We start from the raw sequence: 20,017 nt of genomic DNA, 5'->3' as shown, positions 1-20,017 counted from the left end.
CAGTATCACAAAACCCCAGAAAAACTATCCAAGAAGAAAAGGGAACAACAATGTCAAAGGCTTAGAAACTGTCAAGAAGGATGAGGACTGAGACCATCAAACAAATAATACATACTGAATTCCACTGGAAAATCCATACAAGTACAATTTTATTGATGTTGACACTTCCCTTTTTACCACCTCTAAGTTAACTATAAGAATAATTTGGGGGGCAGCTAGGTGGTGCAGTGGATAGTGGGAAGTAGCCCTGGATTCAGGAGGACCTGAGTTCAAGCGGCCTCAGACACTTGACACTTACTGCTGTGTGACCCTGGGCAAGTCACTTACCTCCAACTGCCACACACACACACACACACACACACTACAAAATTAATCTTAACCCAACTCTTACTTCTCCAGGGCAGCTAGGTGGCACAGTGGATAAAGCACTGGCCCTGGATTCAGGAAGACCTGAGTTCAAATCCTACCTCAGACACTGACACCTACTAGCTGTGTGACCCGTGGCAAGTCACTTAACCTCACTGCCCCACAGAGAGAGAGAAAGAGAATAATTTGTATGAGGCCAAATGTTCAGATCATTTGTGAATCAACTATTATATTACATAGAGAGCAAAATTACTCCCCCCCTTGCAAATAATTGAACTAAAGCTTTTTACTGAGATAAAATCACATGTCTAGCATTTCCAAAAGGAATTTTGTAAAGTACCCAATTTATGTCAGTGTTACTTATAATAGCCCTCTTAAGTATGATATAGATTTATCAAAAGATAAAATTATCTTGCTACATACTTGGGCTTGAACATCTTTTCCCACATTGGCCTCATATACTACCATTCACACTGACTGAATACACCTTGCAATTCCCTACTCCTGAGTTTTAAGAATAAGATCCCCTTATTCTTTTTTGATAGTTTTTGAGTTTACTGGGTCATGTTTTCATACAGGCTCTCTGCTGTACAGGATGGAAAATGCCAGCTTGGTTATTATAATAAAGAGAAGATTAGATTTTAGTGGCATTAGACTTGAAGTTCAATTTCTTATGAGGTGTGCCCATGGACAAGTCCATTTACTCCTCTGGACCACAATGTCATCTCAAAAATGACTAACTTCTAGGTCCCTTTCAGCTCTACAATTCTATGAACCTACAACATAATTTTACCCATGAACATACCTGGCTTAGGTTCTTTCTTTGATTTCATTTCTACAGATAAAAGAGTTGAAGCTAAATGATCTTAAGTCCTTTCAAAGGACAACTAAAAAGTTTGCTTCCTTGGATGACTAGAAAAAGTACTTTCTTAATATCGAACCTTTCTTGAAATTCACAGAAAACTTATTTGAAAATGTATAAAGAAACAATACCCTCCCCCCACCAAACCCAAAAACATACCGTACAAATGAGTATCCCTTTATCTGGGAAGACTCGAATTTCCATTATCTGTCCAAATGGTTGAAAAGGTCTGGCGCATTAATTGTTCTATAATTCAAAAAAGATATCTAGGTTATTAAAAAATCCTACTCTACTTTTCCTCTTTGGATTTCAAATTGAATCATAAACACATCAATCTGACACGTTAGAAAATATACCCTGTTAGGCCTGAAGTAACACCCCCACAGTACACAGTGCAGTTACTTGGACTGGACTGATTTACCACATCATCATAGGAGAGTTGTTTGGTATTTGCTGGGGAAGGGAGGAATGATGGAGAAGGAAAAGAAAGAGAAATACAGTTTTAATATTAAATTCCATAAATATTACTGTAAAAATGCTAAGTTTCTGTTTGTAACTATCAATTAATTCTCCTTTCACTAGCCCTGACATTCACAAAACTCTTATAAAAGTATTACATATTTCCCCCCTCCACTTTTTTTAACTAAGAGACTTAAAATTAGGAATATTACGGGGCAGCTAGGTGGTGCAGTGGATAGAGCACCGGCCCTGGAGTCAGGAGGACCTGAGTTCAAATCTGGCCTCAGACACTTAACACTTACTAGCTTGTGTGACCCTGGGCAAGTCACTAACCCCAATTGCCTCACTAAAAAAAAAAAAAAAAAAAATTAGGAATATTACATCACCACTATTTGTAGAACTAGAAATGCAAAATACCTTTTTAAAAAATTGGCTTTTATTTGCTTTCTAGTTTGGCAGTAAGTTTCTAATACCAGTTTATGATATTTTTAAAACCTACTATATTTTTCTCCAAGAAGAAAAAGAAATTCTTCCTTTCTTTTTCTTTTCCAACACACTTACATTCATATGTACTCTTTGGAGCCGGAGGTTTTCGAGTTGCCCAGTTAGTTCTGATTTGTCTTCCTCCAAGCCACTGTCCGCCCATCTGCTGTATGGCATTTTCGGCATCCTATTTCACCATAACGAATATAAAAGACAAAATAATTTCAGTTGATGTTAATACTCAATAGGTATAGGGGCAGCTAGGTGGCACAGTAGATAGAGCACCGCCCTGGAGTCAGGAGTACCTGAGTTCAAATCCAGCCTCAGACCCTTGACACTTACTAGCTGTGTGACCTTGGGGCAAGTCACTTAACTCCAATTGCCTCACCAAAAACAAACCAACAAACAAAAAACTCAATAGGTGTGCATAACCAAGCCTATCAAAAATCTATGGACAGAATTACAAAGAAAAATTACTGCAAAAAATTTCAAAGGAAAATAAAATGAAACCACAGAGGTAATTCACATGGGGTCTTTGAATAGAGATACTTTGAATAAAGCCTTAATAATACAGTATTCTACATTTTACAAAGCACTTTCCTAACAACACTGAGAAGAAATTTCCTTAGGGCAAATAGAAGTCACACTTCTGACAACCACATCATATGGAATCTAATCCAAAACCTTAAGTGAAAAGACCTCTGTGACAAAGCTCTCTAAGAGCTCCATGAACTAGAAAAGCCCCAGTTTCTCACTTAGAAGAACATAATGATTTAAAATAATAACCTTATTTAATTAACTTTTATATAAAAAGCAGTTCTTTGGATCCCCAATAGATACTCCCTAATAAGTGGCAAGACATCACAGTGAGGTCGAAGATACAACTAACCATACACAAGAACTAGAGAAAGAGGCTGGTCCAGCAGCATACAGCTCTAAACATCAACAGTCATTGAAGGCATCGTCATATTCCTCAGATGAGGTCATCAAAACAAAGGTTTAACTTGTTTAGTATAAAAGAACAAAGAAATATCCAATAACTTTACATTTTTTCCACTAAAAATAATCAAATTTAAAAATATTCCATAACAAAGAAACATTACTGTATAAGTAACAGGATATAGTGGGAAAAACACTTAGGCAACCTGCGTTTGAATCTTAAAATTTATAAGCGGTGTAACAATAAACTTAACTTCCTTCAGTCTCAAGTTTTGTTTATTTTTACTATAAAATGAGGCTAAGAACATTGCCTAGGGCAACCTTTTATGAATGCAAACAAAATCTCCCAGAATGATAAAACTAAGATTTAACCTTAAGGAGTCATTACAAGGAAATAAATTCCTAAGTGAATGTTCTTATCCATTTGGAATACTAGTAGATTAAATTTTTCTTCTCTCAACTCCCAAATCCCATGACATGGACCTGCAACAAACTAATGGGAAACAAGTGGGAAAAGCAAAGATATGAAAGGATAACAAAGTATACAAGCTATTCAAGTATAATGTATTGAAATGAATGATATAAAGTCGACAAATACAAATACAACTTAGTTTGAGCCCAAATTTACTAGTTTTCCAACAACTCGTGTAATCAAGTACAAGGAGGAAACAAATTAAAGCCACCAGCAAAGATATAGACTTAATTGAGACAATAATTTTATTCTCTGAGGTCCCACTCAAAATTATTTTTTGTGCTTGTATATAGTAGATATTCACTATATACCTTTCTTGGATAAATGGTTAAAAACAAGAGACAAAGGCACGCTACTTTGTAGTGAAATGCTAATTAGTGGAATGATCATAAGGTATAAGAAAAAAAAGAAGGAACAGGTATGGATAAGCCTCATGGTAGGAAAGGGGAATGTCTGTGGTTTCATCAGTGTAAAGAAGTGACAATGAATGAATTCCCCTTCCAATGATACAAATCTGCAACTCCTCTGTAAACTTTTATATACCCTAGATGTCTTTGCACTTGGGAGAACAAAGAAGTCTATGCATATATATATCATCTAGATATATAGATATATAGATAGATATATATATCAGAAGCAGAAATTGAATGCAGGCCTTCCTAACTTTTAAGGCTAACAACTGCCAAACTGATCAGAACTTACCCATTTGTTGAAGAAGGAAACAAAACCGTATCCCTTTGACTTTCCTGTTGCCATGTCTTTCACAACTCGAGCATCTCTAAAATCAGAAGCAATCAGAATTTCAGTTTTGCAAATAAAACTTTTCTTATAGAAAGAAAAGTGTGAGTTTCACGCACAATTTATTTTCATGTTTCATCATTAAAGTGACCCTTTTAACACACCAGCAAAATAGTCAAAGCAAGTTTTGCTTTTTCTACTATAAAATTTAATGTTTTCTCATGTAGCAGTAAATTAAACAAATTGTATAAACATGCAAATCATTAACTTCTCAAATATATGCAAATATTTTACAGAAGTTGATTCCCAGTAGTTCAAAATGCTTTTACATTATGTTAAGCACTAGGCATGGTCAAAGCAGCTATTCACATTAAATAAGCCACTTATAGCTCACTAGCACATCAGATGAATGGCTCTCTTTAACCATGCAAATTTATAACTTGCTATTTTACCAACACAATCTACCTACTCAGTAAAAAAAAGTTAAAATAGAAAAAATGGAAAAAATAGGAATTAAAAAGGCATACGTCGCCTGTTAACTGAATTCAATTTTCTCAGGTCAATTCGTTACCCCCTTTTTGGACTGTGGGCAGCTGTAAATTTTGAGAAATTGACATTTTAAGAAATGGTTGCATTATTGAAGAAAAATAAACACTAAAAACACTTCAGTTTAAATTACACACTAAAATTTTATACTAAGATTTTAAACTGCATTTTAAAACAGTAATCATACAGGACTGATTGGAAACTACAAGACATAAAAGCAAATTTTATAAAATTCAGAAAATAAATAAGAACTCCAACATTTATCCACTGTGAACCGTAGCTTGTAGTTAGCCAGGGCAATTCTGTCCACATTCTTCAGAGATACTCTGCAAAATAACCAGAGCCCTATTATTTGAGATTGAGTAAAAACCCAGCTATGACAGCTAAAACTCCATACCTCAAAAAATGGAATGAAATTGTACTTCTCAGGCAATTTGTTTTAAGTTAGCCAGGTATGCTATAATACTTGTTCTCTAATGACACACCATTCAAAATGGGCTATTCTCACAACAAAAACACATATCAGAAAGCCATGCATGTACTATATTATGTTAAAGGATCTAATATCTAATCACTCCAATTAACATGTGTGCCACTTTTAGAGCCAATGAACTGACAAAAAAGTGATCAAAAGGGAAATCTATTGTCATTTTTTGGTATTTTAAAAATCCTTTTAATCTTACATTTTTGTGCATATGCACTCAATTTTATAGTTTGACTAAATAACATACCAAAATTATACTTTATCTGACTTTCTAATTTAAACCTATTCCTACACTCAAAAAGGAATGAATCTGACAAAAGAAAAAGATGAACATTTTTATCTTCAGAAAAGGGAGTGGGGGGAGTAAGCAATATGCTACCAACTGTCTAAAAAATGTTTTCTAAATTTAGGAAATCTGTATACTGCACAGTGTAAAAAAAAAAAGCTGTCAGATTCACTATCGCTTTTTATGCACATTTTAATTTAAGAAAAATCATGGCAAAACTAATTTTTAAAAACATACACACAAAAAACTAAGAGCATCTTATCTCCAATAAACAAATCAATAAAAAGCTTATTAATATTAGCTACTTTATGTACTAACAAGGTTTCTAAAGCTGAGATTAAAATTTGTATTTCATGCGTTAGCCCTAAAATACAGCTAATCCCTGATAATTTGTAATATGGTATAAACTTTCTTCTACCTAGATTTTTACCTGAATAACTCATGAGGAATGAAACAAAATAATTTAAGGTTCATTTCATTCACCTTATTCATATCTGTGATATAAGGAATGAGTAATATGCAAAGTATCAGAAGGAAGAAAAGTAAAAAGATGGACTGAAAATATAGTTGGCCCTATTGTTATATACAAACCCTAAAACAGACTGAGAGAAACATTTTTATTTTCCTAACTAGTTCTCAAATAATCAAAGAACAAAGTCGGCAACAGGAAGTTAATTTAAAAGGAATTTTTAGATACCTGGTATTTTAAAGGCAATTTAAAAATATGCTACAATTAACATAAAAGTCCTTATTTGACCTCTATATTTTTCAGCACATAGTTTTAATCTCCTACATGCCTTTTAAACCTAGCTTATTAGTCCCTTTCTCAAGTAATAAAAACATTTTTAGTTCATAAGTTATGGGCCAGCTGAAAAAAATGCACTGGGACAGATTTCTTGATGCTTGCACTAAAGAATCAATTACTTCCAATAATTTTCAATTTTTCATCACTAGAGTACTCTTCCCCATCAAGAAAAATCGTAATTGGAACATAGTTCCTCCAAAAACTTTTAGCTAAATGTAAAGGCTGAATGGAATAATGACAAAACAAAGAAAAAAACACCCTTAAAAGAAATTACCATATTCACAAACTATATGAATGCACTAAAATCAAATGCTTTACAAAACAGTGAAGTACTGTCCTGACTGCTACCTAGATTGACTGTCTTTCATTGTGAAGATTTAAATTTGTGATCAGTAACAAAATGCAAGCATTTAGGGGCTTTGTGAAATACTAATATGCTGATGTAACAGTAAAAATAGCTTGGTTTTATAACAAAACATCTTTTTTCCCCCTAAATGTGCTCACTAATTGTTTCTATTAATATTTAACATAAAGTGCATGCCAAAATAAAACTTCCACCTAGTCTATACAAATTTAATACAGACACCAAACAAGATATCTAATCTCTTAGGACAGTTTAAAAAGTGAAATGTAACATGGCCAACAAGTTTCTTTAAAAAAAAAAACAAGATGCTACCTAAGAATTTATAAGTAACTGAAGACCAAAGATTTATTTTATAAATATAAAGAGGGCACACTGCTACTAGAAGATGCATATTAATATTTCTGCACTAAGTTGCAATTTAAATCTAAAAGTTAAGGATCATTTTCAATGTATTATGTAAGCTTGTGACTAGGTAAAATAAGTTTAAGTTGCCATCTGTTACTTACGATATTCTTCCAAATGGTGCAAAAGCCGCTTTTATATCTTCAGTTGTAATTTCTGGACTGAGATCACCAACAAAGACATGGAAATGATCTTGTAAGGGGGAAGGAAAAGGGGTGGGGTAAAAAAAAATGTAAAATTTTAAAGTTTGAAAAATAAATTGTAGAGCAAATTAAATATATTGCTGATAAGAAATAATTTCCAGACAATTACAAGTAAAACACAGCTCTATATCTAAGCATATAAATCCTATCGTAATCTTAAAATAATTGCTCATTGACACTATAGCAGATCTGTTTTTAAAAAGTTATTATAATGTACTTAAGGTGAACTTGATATTTTTAGTTATACTCATATCCAGTCACTATTCTAGAATACAAAATAATGAGTTCACTTAAATTCTGCAAAAAAGACACTGAATGCCAGTTATAGTAGTGTTAATTATTCACATTAAATCAGTTAACCACTATATGATGCTTTATAAATTAAAATAGAATAGTGGTATCACAAAAAATAGAAAATAATGTTTCAGTTATGACAAGATACCAAAACCTAGCTACTACATAACACTTGGTTTAACCACAGTTTGTGAAGAACAATCAAAGAAATACCTTGCATTGCAACAGTTTGCTGTTAAAGTATTTGACAGTTTTCTCAAAAGCCAACAGTTTTGGTTGCCCAGCCATTACACCATTCAGTTTATGTGAATCCATGTGCAAGTGAACTAAGACTGAAGGCAACAGAATGAAAACAGTAATCCCTTCAAACTTTAAGTCAGAGTCATTACAGAGTACACTGGAGAGAAATAAAGATTCCCACAGCTGAAGATTGTTTAATTATAAATACATTCTTTAAAAAAACATACACAACACCTTAATACGTACAGAAGAGTTTCATCAACACTCTAGAAATGGACACGTATGTTGTAAGTTTAAATCAACTTTTTTTTTTTTTAAAGCTATCCCCATTTGGTTGGCCTTAAGCAACACAATGGGTTGCCATTTGGGAAACCCAGGTTTTAGAAGCAACTCAAGCACTCTGAAGATCTGGGTAAACAGTAGCACACATCAAGGATGACCTCAAGGAAGTAAAGTATCTTGCCCCTTCTTTAGTTGGATAAAGAACTTCTAAAGCATCAGCTATTACCCTAGGGGATTCAGAGTACCTGAAATAGCACCAGACTAAAACAGTCTACTACAGGTCACATTCTGTCAATATTGGGAAGAAGGGGAAAATACTGCCAAAGACAATCCAAATACAGACCTTCCCTCCCCCCTCAAAAAACAAAACAAAAACAAAAACAAAAAAGCTTCAGGTGGTTAGTGAATACCCTTCAGAGATATTTCATTTTATGTTTAAGAAGATACAATTACCTTGTGAACGCAGTGTGCTGACAACGGTACTACCTGATGACAAAGATTAGATTTGTTCTTAAATTTATTAACACAAACATATTAAATCATATCTTAGGATAAAGATCAAAACATTACTGCAAACATGTATGATGCTTATATGCTTTATAATAAAACTATGCGTACAATAAAAATAATTCATCAAAGAGTAAATAATACACTTACTGCTAGTATCTTTCTTCTGACTGCTGGGGGTTGTTGCCCAATTCACTTTGACTTCCTATAAAAAAGATTTTCTAGAGTTATATCTAAGAAAAATTTGAATCTATATTGTTTCAAAACTTAGTTTATCCTATGTATAAAGAAAAAAGAAAGTGCACAAAATCTATGATGAACAGAAAAAGAATACTAACTAGATTACAGTCAACATATTTAAAGCTTTTGTTTTAACCTATAATATAGAAACAAAAGGTAAGAGACATTTTTCTTCTTCCTTCCACCCTCCCCTTGGAATTAATTCTCCTGGGGCAGCTAGGTGGCTAAGTGGATAGAACACTGGCCCTAGATTCAGGAGGACCTGAGTTCAAATTCGGCCTCAGACACTAAAGACTTAACTAGCTGTGTGATCCTGGGCAAGTCATTTAACCCCAATTGCCTCACCAAAAACAAAAACAAAACATAACAAAGGAATTAATTCTCCTATAAAGTTTCATCCACCCCTAATTAAAACTCCTTCATTCAACAAACAATAACTGAAGGGGCAGCTAGGTGGCGCAGTGGATAGAGCACTGGCCCTGGAGTCAGGAGTACCTGAGTTCATATCCAGCCTCAGACACTTAACACTTACTAGCTGTGTGACCCTGGGCAAGTCACTTAACCCCAATTGCCTCACTAAAAAATAATAATAATAATAATAATAACAAACAATAACTGAGAATCTACAAAGTACAAAGAGGCACAACAGGGATGCAAAGATGAATAAGCTGTAGTTCCTTCCTTCAAGGAAGGCTACAATATAGTAGCATTACCCCACCCATTCCCTTAATATTAAAAGCTAAAAGGAATTATATAATTTACCTTTTGTAGTTCAGTTGACCCTTTTTTGATATTTTAGAAGTATCTCACCCACTTAAAACTGTATAACAACTTTCGAATTTCCACTCCACCCTTCAGTCATGACAGCTTACCTTACCCATAATCTTCCGTCCATTCATAGCAGCTAGTGCTGCAGCTGCATGACGGTGCTCATAAAACTCCACAAAACAGTAAGGATCATTTCCAGCTGTCTGTTGAAGAAAAAACAGAAAAACCAATTTCTTAAAGCTCCATGTTACCCGTTTTCTTAAACCTGGTTAAAAAATATTTACTATATGATAAAGCTGTACATGGGAAAATTGAATTTATCTGTCACTAAGTAAATTTTTTTTAATGGTGGTATTTATTTCGTATGGAAACCTTTCTAAAAGCATGCTGCCTTAAGATAGCATATACTAAGAAATACAACTTAATCTTTTTCTTGGCAACCTACTGAGGTATGTATGTAGATTTTCCTGGGGGGGGGGGTGGTGGTGGTGGTGGTAATATTTTGACCCTCTAGCTGTCACATTCAGAAGCAGATAAACTTTTAGCAAAGAGTCAACCCAACCTGAGTTTCAAATTTATTATCAACTAAGAAACCAGGCTACCAAGCTTATTAAAAACATACTCTCTAGGGGCAGCTAGGTGGCACAGTGGATGGAGGACCGGCCCTGGAGTCAGGAGTACCTGAGTTCAGGTCCAGCCTCAGACACTTAACACTTACTAGCTGTGTGACCCTGGGCAAGTCACTTGACCCCAATTGCCTCACTAAAAAACAAAAACAAAAACAATAACCAAAAAAAAAGAAACATACTCTCTAAAACAACAGTAAATAGTTACTCAAAGAGAGCATGAAGAAGTTTCCTATGAATAAAATGGGCGTGAGTGCATAGACTTTCTAACATCTACTTTGGCTGGCACAGGATTTTATTGGTTTTTCCTGATACATGTCTATATCCTGAACAGCTGAAGTTTCTTGATCATTAATTACAAAATGAAAGAGGTGTTATTTCAAAAATAAAAACAAACACCACCCCCAATATTTTATCTGTACACATTACAATATACAAGTTGGCTTTGTAATCCATAAGATTTCTTTTTCTATAATCTCTTCAAAAAATTAAAACCATCTCCTAACTCTAATGACCCCCCAAATTTAGAGGAATTAAAGTATTATAACGTGGAACAAGGCTACAGATATCCAAATGAACTCAGGCACATCGGTAAGCAATACAGACAAGAAAGTAATCAAAAGAAATGAAGAGATCTTAGAACAAACAGACCACTAAAGAAACCTAATTTTGATACAAAAGGGGACATGATGAAAGACATAATGGATTTATTTCATAAAAAGAAGCAAAGAACAGACATCCTTAATACTGCATAACTTAAAATATTGTTTTACTTGTAGAAATTCTACCAGTATTTCTCCAATAAGAGATCAAAGGATATGAACAAGAATTGGGGAAAAAAAGTATAGAACTGCAAACTACAACTACTTCACAGAACAGTTCCAAATTAATAAGAAATGCACATTAAAATAGCAATAAGGGTTCATATCTAATACCCCATATTACAGCAAAATTCAGAAAAAGTCCATGTCGTATGGGCTGTGGAAATATCGGCACACTAATACACTGTTAGTGGAACTATAAACTAGTCCAATCCTTCCCAAATAGAGTTTGGAATTATATAAGTCACTAAATTATTCATACTCTTGGACCCAGAGATCTTAGTACTGAGTACATACCCCAAAAGAGAAAAAGACACTATCAAAATATTCATGGCAGCATTTTTGTGGTAGCAAAAAACTGAAAACAAAGTGGGACCTCATCAACTGGAAATGACTGAACGAATTGTTATATATGTAATATTACTGAATCATAAGAAACAATGAATATAAGAAATTCAGAGGAATATGGGAAAGCTCTATTTGAACTGATACAGATTAAACTAAGGACAGAAGTTGCAAATGCTAGTAGAAAGAACATTGAACTTGAGAGAACTTGAGTTCAAGTCCAGGTTCTGGTACTTTACTTATCTGTATGACCCTACACAAATAACTTCTCAGTTATCATCTGTTTAAAAACAAAAAAAACAAAAACAAAAAAGGTGGGGAGGGATATGGCAGAGATTGAACTAAATGCCTCCAGAAGTCTCTTTGAGCTCTAGATATATGATCCTAAACAGACCCTGAAGACTAATAATAATAATAAACACAGTGATTATAAAATTAATGAAAAGAACACTAAAATGAAGCTGTACACTAAGTTAACAGTAATGACCAATCTTGGGTTAAGGAAAAGAGATGAGGAAGCATCTCTTTCAGTAGACATGTAAAGAAATATCAAATATGTCAATTCCTTTTTCTTTTATTTGTTGTTACAAAAGAGGTCTCATTTGGTATAAGGAGACTATCTGGAAATAACTGTAGTATAAAAACAAAAGGCACCAATAAAACAAATCTTTTTTAAAAACTCTACCTGTATTGGTAGAGAGCAGAATGATACAAGGTAGTACAATAAAGGTAAAAATGCAACATTATATGATATGAAAGTCAGAAAGTACCTAATTATCTTACAAGTAGAATATACAAATGAAAATGAATGCTCATATGACTTACTAAGCCTGGACCACAAGAAGGCATTTGAGCAGTCTACCTGGAAATTAGAGCAAAGAAAGGATGTTCATATAATCCTTTGCTCCCAAGAAATGCTCAAAGAATTCATGCTTTGGGAGTTAGGGTTAGGGGAAGGGGAAGAGGAAGGGGGAGACATGAGTTATAAAAATCTTCAAAGATTAGTCCAGCCAAAGATAACAACCCTATATTCAGGCGGGCTTATCAAGGGCAACCTTTCCTTTTCCATTCCACATGTAAAGTCTAAAATTCTTGTTCAGCTAATGTCAAGGCAAAAAATCTGGAATGGGAAGAATGAGGGGAGAAAGAAAAAAGTAGGGAAAAAATATTTTTTAATCTCCCTTTAACTTTCCCATTCCTTGATTCCCACCTCCACCACCCATTGCCCCCAATACATAGGTATGTGTTAGATTACGGTCAATACAGTATAGAACAAGTTTTTAAGCCTGATTAGAATACACAAACATAGGGGCACTGAAACAGATATAGGTAACTAATATTTTGAAATTTTAAATATATACAACAAAGTGTTTGGGAGTTCAAAGTCAATTTTTAAAAAACAAATATAGAAGAAAATTTTGGGGGGAGAGGGAGGACAGAGGATATAGGGAGGGAAACACAGGAGGAAACAAGTGAAATAAGTACCCATTAAACTAAATTCTGAGGGTGGCTTCTTGAAAAAAAGAAAAATAAGAGACTTTTAAGACAGCCTCAAGAAAAGGTAAAAGAAAATTAAACTATAAGAAATATTTATCTCTAGAATTTCTTTTTCCACATTACAAACTTTTTAATGTGTATTTTTTAAAGGCCTCTCTACCACCAACTAGATCCATGATTTCACTGTTATATGAATATACTTAAGACTTATATGGAAAAGCCAAATCATATTGCAAAATAGGTAAATGGGATCTAATTAAATGTAAATTTTAAAACTTAAAAATGTATTTTAAATGGTTTGTAGCCTCCTAAGAAAAAAAAGAATTAAAAATAATTATGATGATTAATCTTGATCCCATTAAACAGAGCTGATGAAAACACATCTCTTTCCTTTCAGTCCAGAGGTGGGGATTGCATATGTAGAATGTTTCACACTATCAGATATGGTTATGTTTTGCTTAACTGCTTTTCTTTATTAGAAAGGAGATCTCAAAATGTATATTGGGAAGATCTTTCCAGGAATCGCTCATGTAAAGTAAAAATAAAAGCCATCAATAAAAGTTCAAAAGATGTACTGAAGGGTTTTTATTATTTCTTAATTTTAATTTCCAGTTTACTAACATTTAATTTTTCAAGATTCCCTATATTAATTTTAAGGTATTTCAAATATAACCAAGAAGCTTATGCCTTATGGTTCAAAACTCCTTAGATTCCTAGCTATGGTATTCTTTTTCTATGAAAGACAGAAAACTTCTCTCAAAATATTTTCCATAAAACAAAAGATCCTTTTTTAAGATGAAGTTGAGCTCAGTGACTATGATCACTTCAACTATTCAATTTATATATATGTGTGTACATGTGTATATTTTATGTACACACACCTCCCTCCCCCCACTAAACTTTGTTAATAATAAACCCTGAATTCTTAACTTTGTAATTATTAGTTTAAAAAGAAGAACTAAGTAAAATACCCTTACATCCATAATCATCTTGCAGTTTTTGCATGGTCCAATCTGGCTGAACAGCTGGAGAATTAGAGCTTCTGTCACATCTCGGGAAAGGTTGCCTACATATCTGTAAAAAAAAAAAAAAATAAAAAATCTTTTTAAGTGTTTCTTTGGAGGTCAAAAATAAAAAGGCCCCATATAACCCAAAATAGTCATAGCAGCAATTTCTGTGGTAGCAAAAAAAAAAAAAAAGGAAACAAAGTAGATGATCATCAGAATAGCTAGACAAATAGGAGTACATGAATATAGAATATTATTCCATCATATGAATATGAAGAATTCAGAAACACACAGGAAGACTTTTATGAATAGATAAGAGAATGAAGTAGAATCAGGAAAGCAACATAAATAATGACTGCAGCAATTAAATGTCAACAACAAAACCTGGACTCTCTAAATATAATGACCAAGTTTGACCCCAAAGAAGAGATGTGAAAATGCATCTCTTCCCTCATTTCTTTGCAGAGTTGGAGATCTACAGGTATGAAACAGTGAATTTACAGTCAGACTTCCATGATTTTCAGACTAATTATGAACTTTTAAAAAAATTCTTTGTGACAAGGAAAGACTTTATAAGTAGAGGAGGGACTTAAAAACAAAGTTCATGCAAAATTAAATATTAAAGTGATTCTTCTGCATTGTTTCTAAAGTTGCTTGAACTAAGAACAAAGAAGACTGCGGGACTTAGCAAAGCTGGGTCAGCTTTAGATATATTCATCACAGGATACAGTTTGAACCTCAATATATGAGAAATATCTTAAGTACTTAAGCAAAACTGTGGTACTTATAATCATACTGGATATTTCACCATGAAGAGAAATGTTCAATTTTATTTTGTTTAAAAAACTAAGCTTTTACCTTAGTCTAATTCTATTGCTTCAAATCAGATTCACAATTACCAGCACCAAACCTAACAAGATGTCCTTGTAAAATTCTAAATGGATTGTGTTACCTATGAAAAATATACCTTTCAACAAGCAACAAAACTTGGGCAGCAGTCCTAATAGTTGTAATTAATCTATAATTAATTTAATTTGTAATTAAAACTACAGTCTTTTGCTCACAGAACCACTTCAAAATTATAGGTTCAGCACCCAATACAAATCCAAAGTCTCAAGTTCCACAGGATTTTTGCCAGAGCATGTGCTCCAAGAATTACCTAACAGAACTTGGTTGAATCAAATCATGTGACATTCATTCTAGCTTTATGCTCAGGAAAACTCATTACCAGAAGGCCGGCAATCGAGTTTTGTTGTTATAGTCTTTGGATCTCCACTGCCTAGCACAATAGTGCCAGAAATAAGTGATTGTTGATCAACCAAGTGAAACTGTTTTATGGCCTATCACTAGATGACTCAAGTCATTTACTAATTATGTACTATTGTCTACTAATAGTGAGATGTAGAGTAGTTGCAATAAAGCCATGGGTCTTCAGAACTAGTAAAAATAAAATTGCTAAGGATAAAAACCAAAATGGAGAAATTTTAAAACTTCTGGAAAGAAATATATATATATATGTGTGTGTGTATATATATATATATATATATGTGCATTATATATACACATACACATATATATAAAACTCAGATTTGTGGTACAATCGTATAGGCCTGACATTACTAACTAAATCACACATGTATATGATTTCTAAATAATTCTCCTCACATCCCCAAATACCCAATTTATAAAAGTCATGTTAAAACAATTCTATTTCATAAAAGTCACAGCATTTTAGAACTATAAAAGATAATCTTCATCTCTCTCATTGTAGAAATGAAGAAATCAGGGTTGGAAAAGTCACAAAGAAAGGTAATAGCATGGGCCAGATTTAGCTTTTGTCTCCTGGCCCCAAAGCCAAAGAGGCATTTTAAATGTAGCAAATGAACACTCTTTTTAATGGAGCAACGGAAAGTCTTCTATTAAGTTGCACTAACAAGAGCATCAGGTGCAAGTGATAGATTAAAAGTAAAAAGCAAACTGAATTTATAGCTTAAAAATTACCTTAGGAGAAAAATAAAACAGGCTATTCATTTGTTTTTGTAATTACTTATGGAAAAATGAAACTACTCAATTAAAAAATAATACAATTTTATATTTTAGACCATTAAGGGGGAAAAAAAAGGTTGGCCAGTCATTTGGCAAAACAAGGAATAAATGAAGGAATAAATAAAATCCTTTTGTACCACTGGTATCCATGTAATATATCTGCCCCTCTCTCAGCATACTTGGGTATACCTCTTTCAAAAGGTTTATAGGTCTCCTAATTTGAAAGGGCATGGATGAGTTATGATCTGCATCACTGGAATATCCACAAGCTAGGCCTCTCTTAAAAGCAGGCCATTACTTTCCTGGCTACCATGTTACAATGCTGACTCATACTGAGCTTACAATCTAAAAACCCAGGTTTTTTTCTCCCAGATAAACTGCTGCTAAACCATGCTTCCTCCACCATGTACTAGAGTTAAAAAAAAATCAAATTCTTAAGTATTCTTTATATTTTCCCCAAATCTTATTCAATTCAGACAAATATTCTAGCCTATCAAAATCTTTTTAGATTCTGGCTATCATTTAATGGCTTAGCCATCTGTCCTCTCTTTGTGTCATCTGCAACTATGATGAGTATGACATCTATGCCTTTATCCAAGCACATTGATAACATGCTAAACAGCTACATATCAACCCTGGGGCACTCCACTGGAGACCTCCCTTCTAAGATGACATTAAATGATTAATGGCTACTATTACAGTCTAGTCATTCAATCAATTCTAAATCCCTCTTAATATGGGTTCTTGGGCAGCTAGGTGGCGCAGTGGGTAAAGCACTGGCCTTGGATTCAGGAGGACCTGAGTTCAAATCCAGCCTCAGACACTTGACACTTATTAGCTGTGTGACCTTGGGCAAGTCACTTAACCCTCATTGCCCCACCAAAAAAAAAGGGGGGGGGGGTTTCCTTATCCTTTCTTATGTCACAGACCACCCACCACCATCACCATACTTCCTTTCCCCCCCTGTCAGCTTTGGTGAAACCTATCTCCTATCTACCTTTTCTCAAAATGCTTTTAAAATGAATAAAATAAAATGCATGGGACTACAAATGAAACCAATTATACTGAAATATAGTTACCAAAATATTTTTAAAACAAATTTGTAAATCCTAGGTTAAGAATCAGTACTCTAAATTTATTATCATCTAGTCTGCATTAACTGGAGAAGGAAATGGCAAAACACTCCACTTTACCAAGACAACCCCATGAACAATATAAAAATGCTAGTGTGTGAGTGTGAGTGTGTGCGCGCGCACACGCGCATGCAAAAATAATTTGGTAGCTGAGCCCCTCAGGCTGGAAAGACCATAGGGTCACAGAAGAGTTGGACATAGACAGACACCTCTACATTTTCCCCATAAAAATAGCTTAAGACTTTTTTTTTTTTTTGGCGGGGCAATGGAAGTTAAGTGACTTGCCCAGGGTCACACAGCTAGTAAGTGTCAAGTGTCTGAGGCCGGATTTGAACTCAGGTACTCCTGAATCCAGGGCCGGTGCTTTATCCACTGTGCTACCTAGCCGCCCCCAGCTTAAGACTTTAATCAAAGTTTTGCCAAAATGTAGGCAAACTACATAAATTAAATCTACAGCACTTCCCTGAACTTACAGAATCCCTGTCAAAAAAGGAAACAAGGTTGGGGCGGCTAGGTGGCGCAGTGAATAAAGCACCGGCCCTGGATTCAGGAGTACCTGAGTTCAAATCCGGCCTCAGACACTTAACAATTACTAGCTGTGTGACCCTGGGCAAGTCACTTAACCCCCATTGCCCCACCAAAAAAAAAAAAAAAAAAAAGGAAAAAAGGAAACAAGGTTATGCTGGCATGACTTGTTCTTGAATTAAGCCATGCTGCCTGTTTTTAATTACCGATTCCTTTTCTAAAGATTCATTAACCATTCTGCCAGGAAATTCAGTTAGGCTCACTGAGCTAGAGTAGAGATTCCATCTTCTTTCCTTTTTTTTTGAATGCTAAATATTTAACATTTGCTCTTTTCCAATTTTGCAACACCTTCTTCTGTTCTCCATAGGTTTTCAAATACCATTTACAGGAGGAAGAATACACACACACAGAATTGGATATAGAAATAATTTCACTCAAAAGGGAAATTTGAGGAAATGGGGAGAAGGGAGAATCAGAGGGAGGGTAGATTAAGGGATTAGTCCTAAGTGAAATAAGGATGTATAAAAATATTCATACCTCTTTTGATGGTGGCAAAGAACTGGAAACTGAAGAGTGCCTATCAACTGGGGAATGACTAAACAAGTATGTAATGGAATACTATGGTACTGTAAGAAATGATAAAGGAAATGGTTTCTCAAAAAACTGGGAAGACATATGAACTGACATGCAGAGTAAGTTGAACAGAACTAGAAGAACAATTTCTACAATGACAACAATACTGTCAAGATAAAACAACTTTGAAAGACCTAGAAACTCTGATCAACATAATGACCAACCACCATGTCAAAAGGCTAATGAAAAAACATGCCATCTACCTCTTTATATATAGGTAGAAGTTTAAGAGTGTAGAATGAGCATTCTCTCTCATGTGTATGTTTATGTATAGAGACAGAGATTTATTTAGCTCTACTGGTTATCAGGGTTCTTTTTCCCCACTAAAGCATGACTTTTAGAAAAGAGGAACAATAGGATAAGCACCTGGAACTTAGATTTTCTTACTCCCTGTGACTTCAGGATTTTGCTGTTAGTACTAACCCTTCTTCCACCTTTAGTATTCTCCCCCCCCCCCACCATGTGGAGCCTTTTGCTTAAATGCAAAACCTTATGTTTTTTGCACAACTGTCACCCAGTACTGATTGTAACCACCCAAACTTCTTTCCTTTCACCACTTTCTGCATCCTAAAAACAACCTGTTTGAGAATATTAACTTGCCAAACTGAGGGTAGCATGATAAAAACCAATACCTGGGAGATTCAAGCCTCTGACTTGCTGTGTGAACTTGGACAAGTTATTTAACTTTTTTTGATCCTCAATTTCTTTCTTTATCTGCAAACTGGGAGGGTTAAAACAAATAATGCCTAATGGCGCTTCCTGATCTAATAATCTAAGAACAAACCTTTTAGGGAGAAGAAAGCTGCTCTATTCTTATTTTGCTTCTGTTTTCATTGCCATGTAGGATACTTAGACTGGACAAAACAAAACTGACTAATGTAACAAATGGAATGACGCCACCTGCTGGAGATTTACTGTAGAAAAGCTCCGCCATGAAATGAAGGTCTTTGAGGGCAAGATCAGGAGTCTTTTCTTTGGCGTCAGGAAGTAACGTTTGCTGGTGGGAGGAAGAAGGGGGGAGCCTGGCGCTCTGGGTCTTTTTCCTGGGGACTCAGGTGGAGAGCAGAGCTAGAAATGTGCTCTCCCTTTAACAGATAGGAACTAGGCCTTTCTCTCTCTTTACCAAATTCTTATTCTCCTTAATAAATGCTTAAAAGTCTAACTCTTGCTAAAGCTTATAATTTATGGGTGACCACTCAGATATTTTAGACAGACTAGCTAGAATTTTAGCCTTTAACACTAATTAAAGAGTTGATTAGCTAAGATGAATAACAAGATGGTAAAAGAGCATTTAAATGTCCAAAATGAGTTCTAGTCCCCTGGCCCAGATGAACTACATCCCTGAGTACTGACTATACTGGTAGACATGATTCCTGAACCCCTCTTGGTGATACTTGTATCAGCAAAAATCTGCCTTTCTCTCCCTTTTTCTCCCTTCAACTAAAAAACAAAAAAAATCCCAAAACCTGTTACAGACATTTACAGCCAAGCAAAATAAATTTCCCACATTGGCCATTACAGATAGACAGTTAGGGAGGGAGGGATAGACGAACAGCGAGTTAGATATACATAAGCTAGCCAATGTAAAAATCTTGTTTGTGATTACTTGCTATATCGGTTTTACTTTTCTTTTCAACAGGAAAG

General features: G+C 34.5%; 1 protein-coding gene across 1 annotated transcript in view; it reads right to left on the bottom strand.

The window, feature by feature from the left end:
- The window catches only part of TIA1 (TIA1 cytotoxic granule associated RNA binding protein), a 45,650-nt gene that overhangs the window by 8,240 nt on the left and 17,393 nt on the right, over positions 1-20,017 (bottom strand). Inside the window, 11 exon segments of the mRNA XM_043981793.1 lie at positions 1,388-1,407; positions 1,409-1,447; positions 1,449-1,494; positions 1,585-1,681; positions 2,249-2,357; positions 4,284-4,359; positions 7,311-7,398; positions 8,679-8,711; positions 8,883-8,937; positions 9,845-9,943; positions 14,007-14,103. Coding sequence (XP_043837728.1) covers positions 1,388-1,407; positions 1,409-1,447; positions 1,449-1,494; positions 1,585-1,681; positions 2,249-2,357; positions 4,284-4,359; positions 7,311-7,398; positions 8,679-8,711; positions 8,883-8,937; positions 9,845-9,943; positions 14,007-14,103 — 759 coding nt within the window.

The sequence above is a fragment of the Dromiciops gliroides genome, chromosome 2 (assembly GCF_019393635.1).
Source record: "Dromiciops gliroides isolate mDroGli1 chromosome 2, mDroGli1.pri, whole genome shotgun sequence".
Lineage (NCBI taxonomy): Eukaryota > Metazoa > Chordata > Mammalia > Microbiotheria > Microbiotheriidae > Dromiciops > Dromiciops gliroides.
This window is presented reverse-complemented; position numbering and strand designations above follow the sequence as displayed.